At 38.9% G+C, this 16,152-nt stretch overlaps 3 protein-coding genes across 6 annotated transcripts; 1 reads left to right on the forward strand and 2 right to left on the reverse strand.

The window, feature by feature from the left end:
- Positions 1–651: 651 nt before the first annotated feature.
- Positions 652–9,007, reverse strand: LOC105682046. The gene is made up of 3 exons (XM_024372261.2): positions 6,326–9,007; positions 4,973–5,138; positions 652–3,539 (listed from the first exon to the last, which is right to left on the reverse strand). The coding sequence occupies exons 1-3, from the start codon at positions 6,563–6,565 to the stop codon at positions 3,130–3,132; spliced, it is 816 nt and encodes a 271-aa protein (XP_024228029.1). The 5' UTR covers positions 6,566–9,007; the 3' UTR covers positions 652–3,129.
- A 4-nt stretch (positions 9,008–9,011) lies between these two features.
- LOC105682047 lies at positions 9,012–10,064 on the forward strand. Its single transcript, XM_012393792.3, has 3 exons — positions 9,012–9,185; positions 9,586–9,666; positions 9,764–10,064. Exons 1-3 carry the CDS (start codon positions 9,019–9,021, stop codon positions 10,029–10,031), a joined length of 516 nt encoding a protein of 171 aa, XP_012249215.1. The 5' UTR covers positions 9,012–9,018; the 3' UTR covers positions 10,032–10,064.
- Positions 10,065–10,105: 41 nt separating this feature from the next.
- LOC100741803 lies at positions 10,106–16,152 on the reverse strand. 4 transcript variants are annotated; one of them, XM_003494897.3, is made up of 2 exons: positions 16,110–16,152; positions 10,106–12,416 (listed from the first exon to the last, which is right to left on the reverse strand). In XM_003494897.3, exon 2 carries the CDS (start codon positions 12,397–12,399, stop codon positions 10,657–10,659), a length of 1,743 nt encoding a protein of 580 aa, XP_003494945.1. In that variant the 5' UTR covers positions 12,400–12,416; positions 16,110–16,152; the 3' UTR covers positions 10,106–10,656. The 4 variants fall into 4 exon arrangements, with proteins under 4 accessions (XP_003494945.1, XP_012249213.1, XP_012249214.1 ...); XM_012393790.3 differs by lacking the exon at positions 16,110–16,152 and adding an exon at positions 13,331–14,707; XM_012393791.3 differs by lacking the exon at positions 16,110–16,152 and adding an exon at positions 12,821–12,937.

Here is a 16,152-nt window from a genome sequence, read left to right on the forward strand (position 1 = left end):
GGCGCACTGCAGACCTGGCAAACGGCGAAACCGAAAGGCTATGCTGCGAAAACATGCAAAACTCGTTTTTTTTCTTTTCGCATAATTCAGACGCGGTACAGAAAAATGACGTAGATTTCCTACTAATGTCAAACGCAAGCTCCACTTTCCACGTTCATTTTGACTCGTACGTTGGACAGGCGTGTCTGCCCTCGGTGTTACCGCGCTCGTTACCAAGTAAAGTAGGAACTCGCACCTTGCAATTTAATTACTCGCTAATTGCGTCATTCGTCCAACGTTTAAACACGCGTTACCCATTTTCCTTCGGGAAGGTACATTTTTGGGTCACGCCTTTATCGATTCGAATGTTGGAAAGTGCGCTACGCTCGACCTACACTTCCTCCCTTATTTACTTTATCCGAAAAGGTGGCACTGCGGATCTTGGCCGATCCGAATTTATTGGAGCGCAAGGACCTTCGAATGAAAAAGACCGTCAGATTAACGGGGTATGTATTATACAGAGATTTCTACCATAGGTCGAGTAGAGATAGGATATTCAAAGTACCGAACATAATAAATAACCTCAAGGCCACAGCAGGCTTCGAAAGGTCTGGCTTAAAATTTGCACATAAGCTCGATGGATGGAAGGAAGAAAAGGTACGAATAAACGTCTCTTCGAAGGCACGTCTTTATTGTGACATAATTTAACTTATAATACTAGCACACTTTAATCGTCGTATGGGCAAACGAGAATTAGTATCTTTGTACGAAAAAAGAGGAGTAATTAATCGTATCACGATCATTCGAAACGATATTGAGATCTGTTATCGATGACCATTGATATGATACACGGTAATATCGCATTCTGGCAGTCTCGTATCAACTACCGTACGAGCAAAGATACGTACACGCGCGTACAATAGCCGCATCACACACGCGTACGTCGTATTATCTATTGCAAACTTTCGTGGCTTATTTTATCATTTAATAAATATAAGAGCGGCGGATTAGAATTTCTAATTGACTGTTAGCGTGTTTCGTGATAATTCGAATTTTCACGTTCGTTTCGCCGGCTGGATCTTCTTTTTGCTGCGAAACGAAACGGAGGATTCCGCGTGCTCCGACTTACGTAAACATCGGCTGTTCATAACTGTTCGCGGCTCGTTAACGATTTCGATGCGTGCACGGTTGCGTGAATAGCCGGAGAAAAGTCAAGGAAAGTCGTATGCGTTTTAACGAACGAAACCACTTCCTGATCCGCGATCCTCTGTATGCGAACAATACGCGTGCCATTCGCGTTCCCGTGTGCACGCCGGAAATCGAAAACAAGCCCAATCGATACGTCTGCCTTTTCTTTGTTCTCGTTTCTGAATGCGAGGCAAGCGTTAACGGCAAGTGCAAGGCGGATTAAGACTCAACCGCAGTTCATTTAGCTGGTCAGTTGTTACGTGCTTTTCCTCGGAATATACCGCGTTTCACAATGAGACCGATTTATTGCGCACGATCGTACAAAAATAATTTTACGCTACGAGCTGTTTCTTTTTTTCTCTCTTTCGACAAGGCACTCGGCCCTCTCGCTTCCCTCCGGACCGTTTGCCCATTCAAGAGGAAATTTTACATTAGAACCACGAATAAGAGTAGTATCAGATTTTTTGATACCTTGCAATTACTAATAATAAGCGAGTTATTTTTGCTAATAGAATATTAACGTTTACTTTTACTGAGACAGAGATATAGCTAAGCGTTCTTATTAAATTGGACGTAGAATCGAGCAACAGAAGTGCGGCGTAACCTATATACATAGTTTGTCGTTTACCAATTCACTAATATCGTTACTTAGCAAATTACAGAGCAAGACGACCGTAGTTCAATGGAAATTAAATTAAGAAAGAAAGCAGAAAATTAACTTCGACCCAGATACAGGATATGGAAACAAAAATATTCAAAAGAATTCTTGTTTCGCGAATCATTCTCTCGCTCGAGGAAACAAAAAAATCGTATAATAATGGGACATTTAATCGTTCGTCGGCGTAAGTTGAGTTTACAAAAATAGCTCGGCTGGTTGCTGTTAATAAACGGAAGTCTACGTTCACGGTCGTTATTGTTAAGAAATTGCTACCCGCAGGAGCCGCGTGTTTCCTAGCTCGCGTCGTGAAAACGTGCCGGAACATCCGCAAATTACCTGTAAAATATTATTGTCGAACGCGCGAACACTCGTCCGATAAACCGTGACTATTAGCGGACATGCTAGCTGGCTCTATGCAAATGATTATAGAACAGGAAGCGTCCGGGTCGACGAACCAAGATCGCCAACATTTTAGCGGAACTTGTTATCCCGTTTGCGTAATGAAAATCGATCGACGAGATGGCCGTGGTCGATCGCGTGTCTCGCGAATTTCGCCAAAGTTTGATTTTAATTAGCCGTCGAAAATTGAGATTAACGACGCCCATTAATCGAGCTTCTCGCGCCGTTAACAATCCACTTAATTGAATAGACTCGCAACTATAGAAACACGCCTGAACGAGAACGGAATATTTTTTCCTTCGCTTGGGAGTCGTTCATTCAGCCAGGCAGTCATTCGATCTGTCGAGATTTATTAGCGACGAGTTGTTCTTTCCCCGAGAGAAGCATCGTCGAGGGAGTTCTCTTTTTTTTTCTCGCGTGACGCGTTCACCTGAATTTTTACTTTGCTTTCGTTGTAAATCGGTTGGAATCAAGCGGGTCGTGTTATTATTGACAAAACGTCTAGCCCGTCATTCAGAACTCATTAGCCTCGTATTACCGCCCCAGGCTTTCCATTTGATTTCCCGTTTAAAGCTCACGGAAGCTTGCACTCGTGTCGGCTAGCATTCGCGTACGGATCGACCCACATAGATCGCCTCGTGATTACTCTGCAGCTCTAGATCGTAAGAACGATTAAAGTGAAAGAAAATGTATAAAAACAGAACACAAGGGTACACATTTATGTACACATGTATTTGTACGATACAACGACATGACGCTTATTATATTCGCTGCCGAATATCGCAAAATCACGTGTACGTGTTCTCTCACTTTATCGTATCTTTATCGTTCCATTGTGTATCGTTGCTCGAACGTACGATTCGTGGCACAGAACGATAGATTCGATCTAAAACTATTCTTGTTAGTCAGGTGTTTCTACGCTCGGTGATAGAGAGTTTATGAATCGATCGATTCGCGTCGCTCAGCAGGATGTCGTTGTGAAGATAGCTGATCAGAGCCGTGCAAACCCGATCCGCTCCTTTCGTGACAAAGTAGTACAAGGGCGCCCAACTTTTCGTGTTGATGTAGAACATGGAGGCGATTGTCAAGCGATCGGTCTCGCTGATCTGTTTCGCGAACTTGATGAACGTGTAGAATTGGGATTTCGTGGCTGGCGCGTAGACAGACCTCAGCTGCGGCCCCATGTCGCCCAACAGTTGATAGAACTTCTGGCCGCGGAATCTGCTGCCTAGTATATTGATCGTGTGCAAATTACGGCACCTCTCCAGTATGCGGATCAGGTATCCCGAGCGTAGGTACAATTTCGACGTGGAACCTGCAGCAGAATATTTCTCTTACTCTATCATCGGTTCAGAGATAGCGACGCTATCGCGATTTTGATAACCGGACGAATTCTTTTTTGTCGTAGCTATCGTACGATGTACAGTGAACATCATTAATCCTCAATTGGTACTGTTAGACCGTAATTGATCTATACGAGTTTAACTTATGTTAGCTGATCGAAATTCCTTTATTTTAATTTGGATTCTGTGTTTTATACGATGTAGAGCTCTCGTAAAATAGAGAATAGAGGGAATTAGAAGAAATTCTATGAAATAAGTATGTTCTATTACCTATAGATAGACTTTTATCAACCTCCTTGGATAAAGTACTCCACTGTGCATTTTTTCTGCTAATTTTCTCGCGGAAGTTGTTCGTTCGTTCGTTTGTTCGTACGTCAGTATGGAGATGTATGCAAAACGAACTGGCTGTATTTTCGCACCCGGCATCGTTAACCATTAAAATTGAATGCAAATACTGTCGCGTTTATGTTGTTGCCTAGAAACTTATCGTCGCAGTATCGCAAATAAAATACGACCGGTGTGGTGGTGGTAGTGGATGGAATGTCGAATGAAACTGATTGCGAAAAACGTGAATTGCATTCTGCGTTGCTTCGCTCGTGAGAGGAATTCATGCAGATCTTCCGATAATGATGACTTCGAGTCAATCGCTCCTTATTGATCGGGGCAATTTAACGCGCCTCGATGGAGGAAAAAAATGGAAGAGTGTGATTTAAATGATAGTTTCGAGTTCGTCCTTTTTCCTGTACTGCAGGCCAATGCAACGGAACGTGTTCGGAATACTAATTACGTCAAAGCCGTGGTAAACACGGTTGCCAGGTCAAACGGCGCATCCTATCCGTGAATCATACACGAGCAGAGCCCGCAAATCGATAGAAATTTTCTGCCCCTTTGTGACTGCGTGGCGGCATTGTTGGCGCACGAAAACGTATAAAAAGGGCCAACGAAATGCACGACAAAAGAGGTACGAAAGCAAAGTTTCGCAGAGAGAAACGCGGCGAAAGAAGACCGAAGAAGTGATGCGCCATTAGGAGAAATGGTAACAACAGAGGACCGCGTTCTGTTTCTTGTTTGACGAGTGGCCAAACTATTTTCTCTCTCTCTCCTTGATTCCATTTTACGTTCGTATATTTCTCTTTTATCATGTTTGCCGTTTTTTAGAACGGCGGACTCGGCATATTTGAGGAGAAACGAGAAGAAAGAAGAGGGAAAATCGAGAAGCAGGAAGACGAAAAGGGATGAAAAACGAGGTAAAAAGATTTCAGTCGGGCAGAGTTTTTTGAACTCGAGCCAAAGGTTCTCTGTCTCTTCCCAGCTCTGTCAATACTAGACCACGTCGGAGGAAGAAAGGAGAAAGAAACTTAATTAGGAGAGAAAAGCTGACGACGATGCATAGACCGAATAGAACCTGTGCAATTAGAAATGTGCAGTTCCTCCAAGTTTTTGTTCGTCAGCGAGAGTTGCCGCAGGATCTCGTCGCAATCTGGTCTCACGCTTATGCTGAACTTCTTCAGCAGCGGCATCCTCTTCAGCTCCTTGATCACCTCGGCCGTGTCTTGTTCGTTGCTTGTCACCTGGGAATAAAGATAGAGATCTAAGAATAAAAAACAGAAATCGAACAAATGCTTCTTTCCATTCGTAGGTTTCTCTTGGTGGACTCTCCGACTTTTAACCTTCTCGCCTTCCTTAAACTTCTTCTGTGTCCCGCGCTTTTTAGGGATGAAGTGTCTAAAAATGGATAAGAAGATATCTGAAGGGATAGAAACGCGAATTTTTTTTTTTACTAAATCAGGATACTAAAGAATACATATCACACAATAGGGAACTATTGGAAGTACAGGGAACCGATAACTGTGAAAGAAAATATATCACACAAAGAAGAAGAGAATACAATCAAACAATAAAGAAGCAGGAAATATGCACATTGTGCAACAGGGACAAAGCATAAAACATAGAGCAAATATTATTAGAATGCCCTTTGTATGAACAAATAAGAGCAGTGCATTTATAAGAAAAAGAAACAGTGGAAGAGATATTGGCAGTACAAAGTGAAGATGATACCAGAAGACTATTTTACTGCACACAAGAAACAATGAAATTAAGAGCATTCTACAGAAATGAGTGAAATAAATTCAGGGGCACAGAATAACACTGGACACACGTTTGCTTACATACACGTATAGTATCAAATAGATGCAAATCTAAGTGATATAATGTATGAGTCACACACAGATGGTTATTACTTCATAATATTCTTAATAAATACAAGAAGTAGGTATAGTAAATAAGCATTCTGCAGATAAATGTTCCATAACATACGTGTCCACTATTAGTTATATAAGCTAAGTGAACGTAAATTTAATAAAGTAAACGTAAGATTAAGCATATAGGTAAATGTAAACTCAATTAGCTGTATGAACTTAAGCTAATTAGTCTTTGAGGATAGGAAAGAAATAAAAATAAGATAGAAGAAAGCGTAAACCAGCCAGCAATATACAGCGTATAGTTGACAAATTATAATAAATGATAACCTAAGCTGCAATAAATAATACATACACATATACGTATAATTGCATGGAGTACTAGCATTGAAAGAGACTAAGCTATCTAGAAGAGATCTACACTTTTACTTATTGCACTTTTATTTTTATGGTTAGATTATTCAGTTCCTCGTTATAGCGTTAACGCGGCCGTCTATATGTATATACCAACGTAGCTTATATATTGCTGTGTTTAGAAAGGATTAGGTCGATTATCGTACCTCGTAAGTTCGCCATAGAAACGGGTCGTAAGCGAGCCGGTTGAAGAGCACGGACACTTGACTAACGGCGTAAAGCTCCTTGCAGGAGAGATAGGAGAATATTTGCAAGATGATTTCGACCGGTAAGGATGAGATTCTTGCGATCGAAAACGATGTCGGAACCACAGTCTGCGCATCGCACTTGTTACCAATTCTGGCACGCTTCCTAATGGGCTCTGGAGTAATTGCAAGTTCGTCCATTCTCGTTGCGTTTCCATCTCTGGCATTGGTACGCGCGCGTGTTCTCACATTGTCTCTCGATAGGATGTCGTGAATAATTTCTCTGGGCTCGATGATCGATGGTCTTCGTTTATTGCTAATTTTTGCCGCACGAGTGTTACCGCGTTAAAGATGTCGTGTGAAAAGACTAGAAATTTTGACATCTGTCAAATCCAGCCCGACGCTTTTGTTTTGTCCTCGTTGAACGATATTTGCTGTTGTTCGACACTTATCGAACTCTTGGCTGCAAATATCACATTTCCTTTTTTCTCTCGCGTTCGTTGCACTTGCCACGCGACAAGTGAACTTTTGGCAACGAATCGACAAATCTTCTGGCTCTTTTTACTGCTGATTTTGCTTCTACATGACGAATCGGAGATTGCATGTGTAGTACATTTGCCATATTTCTATGGAATCTGAAGTTAGAGAGTCTGAGGATAAAGATTGAAAAAATTCAATTTAATTCGGGTTATAACGATTGAAATCGAATTTCATAATCATATCGATTTTGTCAAAAGTAAGCAAACGCGGGAATGCTCTTATGTAAACGATCTCTGTTAATTTGAACGAAATAAACGAACCTGCATACGAATATAACTCCGCCCTCGTTGTTATGCATATCACAACGATCACGAAAATCATGATAGTGACTCATGCACCGGCCATTCCTCTGTCACCTGCTTTTCATTCCGGTTAATAGCAAGGGGTACCGTAACCACACGATAAATTCTGCTTTTTTCGGTAAGCACCTACGAGTACGTGCGTGCTTCTAATGGCTACATATCATGCGTACGTAATGCACGAAACAAACGTGTACACTGTACATATTTGAAAAATATCTATTTAACGATAACGCCCTTTTTACAATACTATTATCTTTTTTCTTTTTTGCTGCATTATGGAATCCTTATAGAGATTTCTAAAGCGCAAAAATAAAAAAAAAGTTGGAAATAACTAAAACTTGCTAAAAAAAAAAATAATTTAATATAGAGCGTAGTAGAGAAGATTTTAAGAATAATTTCATTTTTTATCTCATTTACATTTTTTATCCGGCGTAATTGCAACCGGTTTCGAAACGAGTTCAACGACTCGCAAACTCGAGATTCCTCAAGGTCGCGGTCGCATAATAAAGCGATTTTGAACGTTCTTGCATCATTGTGCTACAGACTGTTCGGAGAAGTAGAATGAAGAGAAGCAAAGAGGCGGGAGTTATTCAAAGAAACATCTCGGCTCGTTAAATAATAAACAAGCTCGTTTATAAAACGATGGACGTATTTTATATTCGAAGAAAGATCAATCGGACCGGTCGATGTGGCGTTCGACATTTCAGACATGTAACGTCAATGCTATTTAGAATATCTTCGACGTGGTCTTCGAACACAAGTTATTTCCGTGGCGTAATTACGAGAATAACATCCAAGTCATGCAACTTGCCAAATAGTCGCAACGTCGAATACGCTCGAGTCGTTTAATTTTTAATTTTCTTTCATAGCGCACCTTGATCCGATTACCTATATAAACTTAGTAAGTCTGGCAAGATTCAAGGTGCAACCACGTCGCGGTTATATTTGTTGCCCATTAACATTCCAGCGGCAGAAGAGCAAAATGCAGGATAACGCAGCACTGAAAAATCGATCGTTTGTCTATAAGCACGTAACTATACACGGATCGATATAATATGCGTAATTCTTTATTAACTTGTCTACTGCCACGGCGGTTATAGGTGACGTACGTTACTAAATTTTCCAGAATGATAAAAAGAAACTAAATAGATTAACAAATTCTGAACAATGTGAATGACATGGATAACATTGTCAAGAAAAAAGCGCGCAAACATAATATCTATAATATCCTATAGAACGTTATGCTGCAGCATATCTCGATCTGTTGTGACTCTCGGGGCAAAATATATAAAATTCGCGTGACAGCCTACATACTAAAGAACAATCTTTCACGTTGTCGCGTTAGGATCAGCCTGCACGAGCCTATTTCGTACGATAAGCTTATTCCTCCGATAAATCTTACAGAATAAGGTGAATAAACTATTTATACTTCTATGTGCACCACAGTCGCCCTTTCGACTCGTATGTCTATTTATTCCGCCGACTTATTGAATGTTAGCTAACGCCAGACCGTAAAAGTTTGTCCCGTTGGCTTTCGTACTCGTTTCGATGCAAGTTATCGACGTTTCTGTCAATACGCGGTGGTAACGCGTTTGCAAATCCCCCTGAACGAAACAATGAGAAAACCGCAAACTATGGCTACGCTAGTGCTCTATCGTTAACGCTAAACACGTTATCTTTTTACATGTCACTAACGAGACTGACATTATCCGCTGCGACGCGTCGTCGAGAAAGTTTTCTATTCAATTTTACCCTCGCCAAGTTTACGATTGAGAATGAAACAGATCGTTATTGTAACATTGCAGATAAATTATGCTGTCTCAAATGAAGACCAATACCACTGGAAAACTGGAAGGGAAACGACCGAAAGAATTAATGTCATCTTCCAGTCTTTCCGGTATGTCACAATTATCGAACAGCAGCGAGGAGACCTTGGAGCCTCTTGTACATAAGCCGCACAAATTGGAAACGATGGAAAGGTAAGTTACCTAAATGCTCAAATTTCGTTTTATTAAAAAAGACGTAAATTTTTTTCAAAACATCATGTATAATGATTAAATATCTTTAAATAAGAGCGAATTATTTTCGAATGAAATAAATAATTGCGAAAGAACGTATTAAAATATCCATTAATATAGTTTGCGGAAAATCAGATTGGAATATGAAAAATTTCAAGCGTATTGAAATATATATGTAGATCATATGGTTTCTTTTTTACCGACATCCGATAACTTTGATGGCGCTGCATTGCAAGAACGAAATTTTTGCGAGTTCCAGTATCCGCCCTTTCAAATATTTTGATTATCGCGCGCTAAATTGCTAAACGGAGTACATTTGTTAAGTTACGCTGTGTACAATAGCTTGTGAAATACTTTGCAGCACAACGAAAGACGCAATTCCGCAACACAACGAATGGTTATTAAGTGGACCAAGTGGTAACAAGTCTATTTTGCGTTTCAAGTGAGTAAAAAATCTCTTTATATTGCATTTTTTGTATGTAATATGTAATATTTGTCGCAGAATATATAATGTATGTTATTTTTTTATTATTCTTTAGATGCTCTGCATTAGCAAGTTCCCCGGAAGAACCACCCGCGAAGAAATTGCATATGACCTACAAAATTTTTCAAACGGACACTAAACTCATTAATCTCTTGCTGCAATCACACGGTTTAACAGAGGTAAGTAAAGATAATCGAAATGTTTTTGTCAAAAATGTTTTATTGCAATTTGATACGTATGTACTAAGTTCGAACTATATCGGATCATTCAACACAAATCAATTTTTCTCTTTTTTCTTTTCGAAATTTTTATGTAATTATTAATATACGATTCGAAAGTAGTAGTAGTACAACTTATACTTAAGACAAATACATTTTATTTATTTATTTATTTTTTATATATTTTATCATGTCACTTATTTACTGGCATTACTTTCTTTAACGGAACTTTTTTAACTCAATACATAATATAGTTATATTTTATAGTATAAGAAATCATATATTTCATATCATATATTTTGATTTATTTGTTAATCTTATTGCTATAAAGTAAGTTACTGCAACGTGAGATAGTAATATAGTTTTTTTATTTAATATTTAGTATGTTATTGTTGAATATTATTTTAGTATTTATAATCGTAACAAAGTATATAATCATACAAAATCAAATCTGAATTTATTAAACGCAGCAAAAATATATTTGTTATAAGATGCTAAGACGACCAATTACTGTTACCAGTTGCGATTATGTTTATATTTGTTTAATTACATAATAAACGTATCTTTGCGTTTATCCAAATATAAATTTTCTTATATTTATTAACATTATTTTTAATACTGACAATTTTACAGTCTATTAAAGTATAACAGATTTAAACAGCAGCCGATTATGTCATGGACAGGATTTTTAAAAAGCTGTTTTTGTTACATAGAAGTTTGAAAAAATCTGTTATTGGATACAATTACCACAAAACCAATGAGCTCCTGGACATAAATCCACGTCCAAATTTGCGCGAGTTAATGTTGTTCTTAACATCCTTACACCTTCACAATCCAAACCCCAATTTGCCAAGTTTCCAATCTTTCTCAGTCTTTTACAGCTTTTAAACATATTCAGTACAGTAGTTGCAGATACCTTACTGGCCTCGTATATGTAAAAACACGTTAGGTTTTGTACTAAACTATTTTCACACTTATCAGACTTTCTTGGATTTTTGTGTTTGTTCGATATACTTAATAACTTTTCCAAGTGTTCATTAGTGAGATCAAAACAACTATGAACATGTAGTGCTGTTAACTCTGGTGCTAATGAAAGAAGTTTTGTAATAGCAACAGCACTTACTATACGGCCTAATTGAATTTTCTTCAAATATCTCAGTGGAGGAGGATCGGCACCTTCTGTCCAAATTATGTTTGATCCATCATTAGTAAACGTTCTAAGATTAGAACAATTACTAAAAACTTCTTTTAAATCAACTTGAATAGGATTTTCGTTTTGCGTTATTCTCAAATTAAGTTCGCGTAGATTGTGACCGTTAGTGCGAAGATAATCGTAAAAACCATCCAACCATTCTCTTTGAGATGGTATACTGTGCACGCTCAAGGAAGTGACATAGGGAAATAATCTCAAAGCCTCAGGAGGATGATGAGGCTCTGAAATATGTAATTTTTCAACTCTTGGGCATGCCTGTGCTAAAAGTTCTAAACGAACTGGTGTTGTTCTGCAACTTCTTGCTTGAGTTAGACTAAATGGAGTTTTAAATCCAATGAGTCCTTTGTTCATAATTTCCACTACTCTTCCCATATGGCTATATTCTGCTAGAGATTCCAACTGTGGAACATGTACCAAAGCCAGAAGTACTCCTGTACTAGTTACACCAGTGTTAGCGACGTTAAGTACTCTGAGCGTATCACAGAGAAAGTTTCTGCTTTCATAGTATTCCAAAAGTACTCCTTGCTTCTCCTTTTTCTCTGATTTAGAATTTCTCATTTTCAATTTTGAAAGCAATGTTTTTAAACGGGACCAACTAGTAGGTTCTTGCATCGCAGTATGGGGCACCTTGTCTCTAAGTTCTACTTGTAACAGTAATTGCTTCAATCCTACATCTGTTACTTGTCTGGAACAAGCTACATCCAGGTGTACAAGTTTTGGACAAGCTTTTCCCACTACTTGAAGCACTACATCACTGGCTATATTACGTAAAGTTAAACTCATCAGATTCTTCATATTTAAGAGAGCACATCTTAATAATTTGCAGTCCAATCTTAATAAAGCTGAACGAGCCAGCTCTAAAGATTCAAGTCCAATTCCTTCTGATGCAAGTAGCTTTAGTAACGATGTCTGATGGCTGCATCCATAATAACAGCAGAGATTCACTTTTAACTGTTTTATATCGTGTCCAAGAAGAAGGGCTAATAAGTATAAAGGAGCTGGGCCAGAAATTAAAGTTGATCCATCTGATGCAGGCCCATATAACATTTTTGAAGTTTCTTCGATAACTTGAGACCTCAAACGTGCTGGCAAGGCATTTATGTAGTAAGGTCTAATGGTCTGCTTTGCGTATGCCAATACTTGTGCAGCAGATGATTCTTGTGAAAGCACCTGCAGCCTGCGGCACGTCCCGTCGAGTTGTTGACACACACGTCCCAAACTAAGTCTCTCTAGGGACTTAGGCTGACGGTGGCCAGGCATCTTCTCTTGTTCATTCACTGTAATATTTGATATATCAGTCAATATAATGTAATGATAATATATGTAATCACAATAGTATTTACGTTATAGACAATGGGAATTTTTATTAATTTCACTATTATATTATGTATTGAAGTATGTTTGCAGAGTGTATTATAAGAATTAGAGAATCAAGTAAACTTAGTTATAAAGAAATGTGCGTACATGATACGAAAAGTTATCTTTGTTAGATTTTGAGTAAAAAAAAGTTATGCATTCCTGATCAGTTGGAAAAATAAAATTAATGTTATGATTTTGAGGTTAACTGCATTTGAAATACGGTTTCGTTTTTATACGAGTTCCTATGCAATACTATGGACATTAAAATTATATTATCAAGAAAAATGTTATTGGAAAGGGATATTATATATAAACAACTTTCCTATATAATTATCAGTAAATAAAAATAGTTATCCTTGCGAACTTTCGTGACAGAATACGCCGATGCTTTTTCCCCGCATTGTTTTACTACTGTCTATTAAAATTATCATTCTGAGTTCGAGAAGTATTCATTAATAAATTTTGTATCTTTTCATAAATCTGAATATTATTGCAAATACAAAGGACATTTCTACGCTGTTTTATTTTTTCCCTTAAGGAACAAACGAATACGAAAGTAACTTTACTCTGATTTATGATTTTCTAATTTTGTATTCGAATGAAAGGAATCGGTAAGAAAATTTGGGGACGTCATTGAAGAAAAAATGTGTTTTAGACGCAATAAGTTTGTGACAAAAAAAAAGGAAGCCTTGACATTTAAAAAATTGAGAAACAGATCTGTAGCTGCACATTTTAACAAGTGATCTTTAAGTATTAAAACAGGAATAATCCCATACGAATTTTTAATCTATTAACAAAAAAGAAAGATATTTTACATTCCCGTTAAGCTGGCCAAGTTCGACGCAATGTGCGTTTATATGCAGACTACACGTGCTCGTCTCTCCTTCATGATTCTACATGTCACGATATATCAATCGGGGAAAAGTAGGAAACGTGCTCAAAACGTGTCTCGTTCTAACGATGTTGCGACGCAAGATACGCTACATACATACATTTTCTCTTTATCAATAAATCATTACTCTGTTATTATATGTATACTTTCAAGTCTCTGTCATGTGTCATTGATTTTTTCCATTTCGATAAAAGGAAAAAACGTTAATTCATTACCTAACTGACCCTACGTCATCTCTCGGTTGCGTAAAAAGAACCGTAATTGACTAAATTGTTTGAATCTATAATTTATTGGGCATCCGTTATAAATCATTCGAATCGTCATATTTTTTTCTACGTTGAATAACATAGAACTCTAGATTAATCCAAATTCGATTTCCAAGTTTTAACTCGCAAAACTCGTGGTAGTAAGTAGATCGACGATAAAATAATTTCTATAGCCTGTGATACGTCGACTGTGTCGTGTGATTATCTTTTTCCTGTTTTTATCGCACTAATACACGCTTATTTCCATCGATTTCTATTCCATGCATAAACGACGCTCGCGTAGCCAAGTATCGAGGATCTGTTGCGAGAGTGACAGAAAGGTGGCATCGATGCGCGCTATAATTGCGAAAACATCGTTGGAGAACGGTCCGCGAGCAGCGAGGTTTTGCGCGACCTCTTGTTAATTAACTAACGCCTCGTGTACTGTAATGCAATTTCGCTAGCAGCCACAGATAGCCATCTGCGTGCTCGTGCGTATAAGATCAAAGGGAGCGTGACGTACGATATACGAAATAACTATTTTAACACGATCATGAAACAGATAATAAAACAGAATAGCGCATACTATAAGAAAGGAAATATCCGGTTGACAGAGAAATAAAATGAATTCAACGAAAGAAGATCGAAAGTGAAAATCGCTGTTACACCGTGCTTAAACTTGACCTAGACCCAACTGTTGTCTGACCTAGACCTATTCGCGCAGATAGAGCAAAAAGATGTTGTTGGGCTGAAGATAGAAAGATAGAAAGATAGGCTGGAAGTGTATGTAAATCGCGATCGATAACGATTGGATAATAGCTGGTGAAGTTGAATTATTGAAATCCAATCGGTTTCCGCTGCTATGCCATCTTTCTTACTGCGTCGCGGGTCGCGTGTTATGTTAATAAAGCCCCGAGTATGTTTTGAATCGGTTCAAAGAAGCGAGAGCATTTGGACTTAGAAATCCGCGTGATGCACGTGCCGCAGCGGACATTGAAATCCGTACAATATGCAAAACAGCGGCGGGCACCGTGAGTCGTTCACACGTTCGGTTACATAAAGGCAAACACAACCGAATCCGACACACTACTGCGACACTTTCACTGGACCATTTTTTTTTTTTCGTTCATTCTACTTGCAAGCAATCGAAGCTACTTTCTAGTAACGGTATTAAGACGCTTGACACTCGGTGCTCATGTTTCTACACCGCTTCAAACTATGTACCTATGTAATTAAAAATTTACTCGATCGATTCGAATAATTAACGCTTATCTGTATTTTATCTCTCGATACAACGTTCTTCGATCGGCCGAGACATAGTTGCATGCGTTACTAATTGAGCAGTTAGGTCCACTATCCACAAAGCGTCGCTTCATAGAAGCGTAAGCGTAGTTTATTAGACGTGACGATACGTTTACGCCGGTTCTGTGTTCAGTCATACGAAGCGTATAGGAAGTTACACTTTGTCTCGTTGTTAAAATGTCAGGCGATGTGGAAAATGCTTTCATCCCATATCACTACATTCGTTTACAGCGTGGCAACGTACGCCTCGCTGTTGACAATGTTAACGTCAGTCGTCATGACGAAAACGATTCGCTGTATCGTGGACAGGTGCACGTTACTTTACAGTGACCGTTGTTTCATCGAAACGTACTGTTAGCATCAACGTGTCTAATACGCGTCTACGAAGCGATGCTTCGTGAATAGTGGGCCTTACTCGACTGTATGCAACCCACGTGTCGCTACGTCAACGAGGATTCTACGATCCAAACAAAACTTTCAAACTCTTTCAGCTACGGACCTTTCTTTCTGACTCGACTCTATTGTATCAAGAAAAAGATAAGTCGCGCGTTCGCTTTAAACGAATGTCTTTAGATCGAAATCTCGATGAACCTATTTCTATTTCCCGATTCAACCGATTCAAATGAATTCAGCGAAGAATCGAACAAGCGCGTGCAGGTTTCCAAAGGCAGCTTCAAAAACTTCGCGGCATAGATTGCCCTTGTCCTTCGAATAACGATGCTTCTCGGTAATTCTTTTAATTCCTTTACCTGGCATCAAACCGAACCCAAACCTAACCGGATACCAGGATGAGTAAAAAGTCGGGTAAAAAATGATAAAAGGAAGACGAGCAAAAGAGCGGAACGTCTTGCTCGCAACGGTATCGGACAGCGCAAGCGTGCTCATCGCCCTCGAAATACCATAATTCGAAGAAGATAGCAGGTAGATAAGTGCGAGCTGCAAAGTATCGATCGTAATTCTTTGTTTATCCCTGGCTTCCACGATGCATCGTGAAAATAGATCTTTAATTTCCGCGAAACAAACTGAAAATCACGCTCGAGGATGATAGCGGATAAACGAGACGGAGACTATTTGGCGAGTTAATAATTGGAAGAAGCAACGAGCGATTACGGAGAGATTACAGAAGAAGAGAAAAAGAAGAAAGAAAGAGTAACGTGGCGTCAGGTGCCTACCTTGAAACAAGCAAGTCCCCTACGGGTGTCTCCTGAGCGGCGG

The sequence above is a fragment of the Bombus impatiens genome, unplaced genomic scaffold (assembly GCF_000188095.3).
Source record: "Bombus impatiens unplaced genomic scaffold, BIMP_2.2 scf_5553, whole genome shotgun sequence".
Taxonomy (NCBI): Eukaryota; Metazoa; Arthropoda; class Insecta; order Hymenoptera; family Apidae; genus Bombus; species Bombus impatiens.